The sequence below is a fragment of the Neodiprion fabricii genome, chromosome 7, assembly GCF_021155785.1.
Source record: "Neodiprion fabricii isolate iyNeoFabr1 chromosome 7, iyNeoFabr1.1, whole genome shotgun sequence".
NCBI classification, from domain to species: Eukaryota; Metazoa; Arthropoda; class Insecta; order Hymenoptera; family Diprionidae; genus Neodiprion; species Neodiprion fabricii.
This window is the reverse complement of record NC_060245.1, coordinates 2,984,023-2,990,897: the sequence shown is the minus strand read 5'-3', so window position 1 is coordinate 2,990,897 and position 6,875 is coordinate 2,984,023. Positions and strand designations below refer to the sequence as shown.

Below are 6,875 nucleotides of genomic sequence, written 5' to 3'. Positions count from 1 at the left end.
GCAGAGTTATTACCGTTACACATAATACGCGTGACTGTGTATGCTTCTGTAAATTATTTCTCGAATAACTTGTTGCTTATGTAACATACATAATATATATATATAAATTAATCTTAAGGATTCTCCAAGGATATTGGAATGCTTTGCGGAAATATGTACCAACGATACTTATGAAATATTATGGATTGACTATTTGCTACCCAGCTACCTGAAATTTGTTTTCGGGACTTTTCTTCTACCTGAACGGAATTTGTTTTCCTTGCTTTTAAATATTTGTAGAGTAGAAACGTAGCGGCAAAAAAAAAAAAAAAATAGAAAGAATTCTGAAGATATTGAGTATGACAGAGAAGAGGTGAGAAAAAAAATTGATCAACGACGATCTACAAAATGGATACAACCGCTGGATCGTTTTTGGTTATGTTGGGTTTGATCGTCGATGATCGTGGCGAAGCTCTGGCTCGTTTAGATAACCCCAAATGAAGAAGGATAATTCGTTTGACAAGGACTTGGAAGGTTTGAAGACCTCTGACAAAGATGGACGAAAGTCACGTAACGATCATGAATCGGGAAAGGAAAAACAGGATCACAGTGACATCGTGCACGCCTCGTTTCGGTTTCTTCAATGTGTGAGTGGATTCATAAAAAATTACCTAACTGTCCGTGATTGATCGATATAGGATTTAAAAAAGGGAAAATCAAGATTTTCAAACAAGAAACATTTGCTTTTAATACTTTCTTAATTTATTCATTTTATCGATTTGTTTACACTGCCTCTAATTCTAGAGAGAGGGAGAGAGAGAGAGAGTGAACAACGGCGAAAGAATCCGGTGTTATAAATTCATCAAAGATAACTATGAAGGGGTAAAGAATTACAAAACAAAGAGATTACAGACCGCTTGTTTAAAAAAATTAGGTCAGGCTTCCTTCTTCCTTTCTTCTGGTAATCCGAGACACCTTGAGGTAACACAGAAACGACGGGGCTGATTAAAATGTAGCGCATAAAAATAAAACTTGTAAGAAATAAAAAAAAAAAAAAACAAATCATAACAACGATTAAGGAGGAAAAAACGTCAGTTTCGCGTTACATAACACGTATAGCTTTGTTAAGAATTTACTTGGTACGTTCATTCGCTGCAGTGTCCAAAATATGTGGGAAATTTTTCTAGACTCGGTACAACACATTGGAAAAATTATTCTTTCGATGTTTTGTAACAAAAACGTGACGTACACCGAGAGAAATTTTTAGTTCCGGTTAGCGCTCAGTTGTTAACTATTTTCATTTTTTACCACGGTCGAAAAATATAGTCCTAGGTAGAAAATTTTACGACATGCACGTCCTTGTCTCCAAAATACATAAAAATTTGGAGTAAAATTTTGAAAACTATTGTCAACAAGTCGAGGAAAAAAGTAGTCCAGTTGAAAATGAAAGAATGTGTTTTATTTACATATCATACGTAATCTTGACGAGTAGTAGTTGTACTAACTTATCGAGAAACTGGGTCGCTTGCATTACAGCTGCAGCAGATCGTCTCATGTGTCGTTATAGGCATGCATAATATCTCGAAAGTGCAGCGTATGTGACAATATGATACAGCAACGCAATGAAAACGCATCGCGACGCTGCAACGCAGATTAATGATTTCCAGCAGTATCACATCTAGTGTAGAATTTCCGGTATAAATCTAGAATAGTGAAACAGAAAACAATAGTGTTATCACTCTGGCGTTTAATGTTTTCTCATACGCTGTAGTTTTGAAATATTTATTCAAAACGGACGCGCATTTGTTGAGTTTGAAATTTTTTACCTTGTTTATGTTCTTAGAAAACGTGAGTCAATAAAACGATTTGCAACTTGCGAGTGGTAATCGAGAAATTATTTAAAAAAAAACAAAAGTGATAAATACACAGATTTTGATGTAAAAGAGTAGAGTATCAAATCGTGCATTATTTGGATAAAAAAAATTTGTGATTTAATTTTAACGGTGCTAAGTAACTATTCGCATCGTCTTTAAATAGTACAATGCCTGAAATGCATCGGTAGTCATTATTGAACGTAAGAAACGAATGAAAAAAAGAACCGTTTTCTTCAACGTATAAAAATCTTTCATCTAGTATTGTGAAAGAAACTTTCCTGTAGTGAAATAAACTTGAAATCATTTGGATTTCCAGATCGCTGCTGGGCTGGTATTTGTCTATCACATAATCGGAATTTGGTTACATGGAATATCAGACCTGTCCGATTTATCGATCATCATAATATACCCGTGCTGTTTCTTGGCCAGTCTGGTACTCGCCATTAGCAGAATGTTGAAATTCATACCGAACCCAAAACCCATCGTCGTAAGCATATTTCGAATCATATTTATGTATGCAACGAAGTACTAAAGATTTCGTACCGTTAAAAGAAACCGCATGAAGGATTAATTCTGAGGGATGCAGAAATTGAAGACAGTAAAACTGCATTATTAATTGCAAATCTCTATATTTTTCACGTATTTAATAATCATCCGAAACCTTACAAAGAAATTCGTTCATGTGTTAGGTATTCCAATTGATCGTCTATCGACAGTCGAAAAAGCGTGTAATCTACGTTTAAAAAAGACGCTACACGTGCCTGGGAATTTGTTTTTTTATTCTTTCTTTTCAAAAACACAGTGCATGGGTCGTTTGTCAAACATTAGAAAAACCGAAACTGGCCGTTGCATTATCGAGCCTATCCCGTAATCCCCGTGTGATATAATATCTGTAATCCGCAAACATCTTCAGAATTTGTCAAATTCCGTATAAAATGAAAACGTTTCGTTGAAAATTTCTTTCGCTAAAAAGACAAGGAACAAAAAAGACCACTTCTCTCTGACCGAAACAGCCAGTCACCATTTCCTTAATCGGATGGATCTGCATGCTCACCGGTGCAATCTTAATCATGAGGCATGCTGAACTCTCTATTGACGTTCACACTATGACCGATCACGAGATCGCCGAAAGTCCGATTTTCATCCATGATTTGTCAGTCTGCGCACTATCGCTGATCGGTTCTTCGGTCTACATCGTGCATGCTTGGCTCCTCTACGATTGCTGGTGGTGGGTAGGTCGATTTTCAATCAACAAACTCCAATTTTGTAAATTCAACTTCCAAAGGTGCGAAATAGTCATTTGCTTTTCAACATCTCGATACATCAACGTCACCAACTTCAGCCTCGTGATTTGTTCTCATAATTCATCATTCAGATCCGAGTCGTTGTGTGATTATCTTGATCAGTAGTTTGTTTTGCAACCTGTTCTGTCTCAGGATAAGAAAAAGGAGAAAGAGATGCAAGCCAATGAGAGTGCTGGAGAATCTATTAACGGATCGAGAAACGGAATGACGTCAGGTGCAACGGAAGCGAAGTACCGACCGGATGGCACATCGGGAATGACTCTTCCGGGAACTTCTAGCGGGCAGAATCGATCCAACGAGCCTGGGAACACGAAGGTTAGAAGGACCTCAAAGCTGCTTGAGAAGCTTCGAGGCAATTCGAAGACCGAAGTCGACGAAATAGACCCTTTCGTTGACCTGGATAAAATTCTTCAAGAATCCATGGGCCCCAAGGAAATTGTCAGTTTTTCTTTCTTCCGTTAACTTCTTTTACCACCTCGTTGTCAGAATGGACGGTTGCTTTTCCTCTCGTAATTCGAAGATGTATTTTCAAAAGTGGATCAGATCTCTCGAACGATTCAGAACCTCAAACCAATTTTCAAATTACAGTCTTTTCTCTGTGCATTTTTTTCGAGTTCAACCGCAACGTTTTCAGATTTTACTTTTATCCTTTTATCGTAAACATTCCTCCGGTCCAATCAAGTCGAATCGAGCTCTGTTTGTGCGACTTGGAACATATGCCTCAAGGCTTCTTCATTACCGAGCCAATTGCCGGTACCGCAGTGACCGCTCTTATCTGAAGTCAGCCAGTTACTCGTCTCGTCGTAAAAAATAAACGTAGTTGACCGTAGATTGATAAAGAAAGTTTAATAGGCAATGGCAATGCTTAAGAAGGAGTTTTATAACCACGGCGCTAAACTTGGCCGGCAAAATGTTCATTCTTTGGTACCAGATGTTTAATTCCGTGAAGAGTCACCTCAGTTAAACGAAGTTTTTATACCTCTTTTAAAATGAAGTTTTCTTCTGTTCAGTTCGACTGACGTCGATGATTCCGAAGTAATTAACTGGAATTATTGCCCGATTGAAATGATTGCACTATGATTAATTTCGATAAGGAGTATCAGAGTCACCTGAAACCTTGAGCCATCATTGATAACTGCACGGTGAAGTAATCGGTACTGGAATTTTGATGATTCGATACCGTGAAACCGCGACTTCTGTCACATGCATTTGTTCACAGGACGAATTATCCTTTCCTTGTACTTGTTGCGAGTTTATGTAATAATTCTCGATTCCACATATCATTAATACCTTAAGCCTGTGATGCCTATCAGCCCGCGAATGATTGATATTCCAACGACCCGAAGGAATTGCCATAAAATAAATTAACCAGTCGACGTGATGCAACGAGGACTCTCAGCAATGTGCGAGCCGAGCGCGGACTCTGAATGTCTAATATTCATTGGGGTATTTTTAAAGAGGAAACCTCAATTGCGACAATGTTAAAGCGCCGTCCATTCCTTCACGTTGTGTGGTTGTAAGTCGACTCAAGGATCGTGATAATTAAACGGCGTCTAATTACTCGCAACTTAAGCGACAACTAAGCTGACATTTCGTCTTTTCTCACACTCAGAACATCGAGGATGAACCTGTTCAACTTTACTGCTGTTGCGTCGAATTTATACGAATGTTGAAGCAGGAATGCAAGAGCAGTGTTCCAGGTCATGAGTTTCAAGTCGTTCATGTTATGTGATGAGGGCTTCAGGATTGTGTCCTGATTATGTCTGTAAACGAGAAAAGGACATTTTCTTCATCGCGCAAGTGTTATATAAATCCAATCGACGTTATTATTTATGCCGTTTTGTTCATTGTTTTCTTTTTTTCTACTTTGAAATACAACCAGAACCAAACCTTGATCAATCGCGTTTGTTTGTTCGTTAATTTCTTTTATACTCTGTTTCTTGAAAATGACCCGTTTATCATTATGAAAGATAAATACAACGACCCGAGGTGATAACCCGGTGTAAAACAAACCGGCCAATTCATTGGAAAACACAAAAATATAGAACGTTTCCAACTTTGTTATCACTCTGGACACGCTGCTGGAACAGCGAATCCATAATTTTCTGTGTAACAAATCGCGGTGATTCTCGTTTGAGAATGACTTCACCCCGAGACCTTCGAATCGCGGAAATCGCACACCTCGACGATGCTCCAAATTCGTGCGTGAAGCTCACAAACGACGTTGCGTTATAGCTGCACTTAATTTTCATTCTTAAAGAATGTTTTCGGTCAGCCTTGAACTCAATTTGCCGAAATGTGAGATCACTGCTCTAAGCTTTAGACCCTAAAGTCTAGCCGACTCCATTTGACCAGTCCATTATACATTTATCCGAGAATATTATAACGTCGTGTCGCAATTATAAAGCAGCTTCGCAGTTTGTACCGGAAATCCTTGATTACTTGGACTGTAGCAAAATCATGCTTCTGAATCCTGCGAGGAATCAAAATCGCTGAATAAAATTATGAGAAACGATGACTGTCACGCGTTAGCGCAACCTCCAAGATTGATCGTTGGACTAACGCCGATATATTCTACATAGTTCTCATCACTGATTGTGAGTCAACCTAGCTATTACGTTATAATAATTTCCGTTTACCGAGTATCACGCCTTGGTATTTTCTCACGGTGAACTAATCGACGCCTCAGCTGCTATCCTATCTTAACCTTGTCCTGCAATCCTTGATGTGATGCAGCTCCGCCTACCAAGATATTTAAACAATTTGATGCCAAGACGGTACTTACGTCACCGTACTAAGCAAAGCGCAACCTGATGCGATAGTGATGTCATTCGTGTCGGGCGCCGGGCGTGCATGTTGGTATTATAGGTATGGACTCTTATACCACAACTGTGTCATTATAACAGAATCGCTTCAGACAATCCGCCTAACGTAAGATCTCTCTGTCTGTTTCCCTCTTGAGATCTGCTCGTCGCCAGAGAACAGGTGATGAGCGTTGGTCAGAAATACAATCCGATCAATCGCAAAGGCTTTCCACCAAGAAGAAGAAGAAGAAGAAGAAGAAGAAGAAGAACAAGAATAAGATTGAGAATAAAAATAAAAACAGGTGCCAGATATAACAGACGCTGACCATTGGTCAAAAATACAATCCGATCAGTTGCAAAGGTTTCAACCAACAAGACGAAGATGAAGAAGAACAATAAAAACAGCTCAGATAAATCAACAGAATAATAAAAACTATTTTATTCAGACAATCACTTCGTGTGTGTAGTTATGTATGAAGCATTGATTTCTGTTTACGTCGCATGTATCACAAACCATTCGCATGGTCAAGTTCGAATCTTATCAAGCGAAGTCTACCGAGCTTCTTAAGCATGAGAAAAAAATAACAATTTATTCGTCCGGACTGCGTGTTTTTGGTAATAATTTAACATGTTACGTAAATTCGAGCCGCAAAAACTCGGTCAAAGACGATTCGACGAGTGGTGGTGAACGGTGCTTGTCCTGTTGTAATTACGTAACGTCATACTCAACAACAAACTGGATCCTTAATATTTTCGTCGATACGGGTTTTGATGGCATTGGGTGTGACCTACGCGCATTTACCATATATCTAATATATATATATATATATATAAAAATGAACGCACCATAGCATCACCATGCGTGACCACATCGCGTTCCGTTAAGAAAGAGTGGGGACTTTACGGAGGGAGTG

At 38.7% G+C, this 6,875-nt stretch overlaps 1 protein-coding gene across 1 annotated transcript; it reads left to right on the top strand.

Annotated features, from left to right (window-relative positions):
* Positions 1-476: 476 nt before the first annotated feature.
* LOC124186584 lies at positions 477-4,984 on the top strand. The gene is made up of 5 exons (XM_046578416.1): positions 477-626; positions 2,170-2,340; positions 2,867-3,085; positions 3,290-3,595; positions 4,770-4,984. The coding sequence occupies exons 1-5, from the start codon at positions 477-479 to the stop codon at positions 4,887-4,889; spliced, it is 966 nt and encodes a 321-aa protein (XP_046434372.1). The 3' UTR covers positions 4,890-4,984.
* Positions 4,985-6,875: the final 1,891 nt, after the last annotated feature.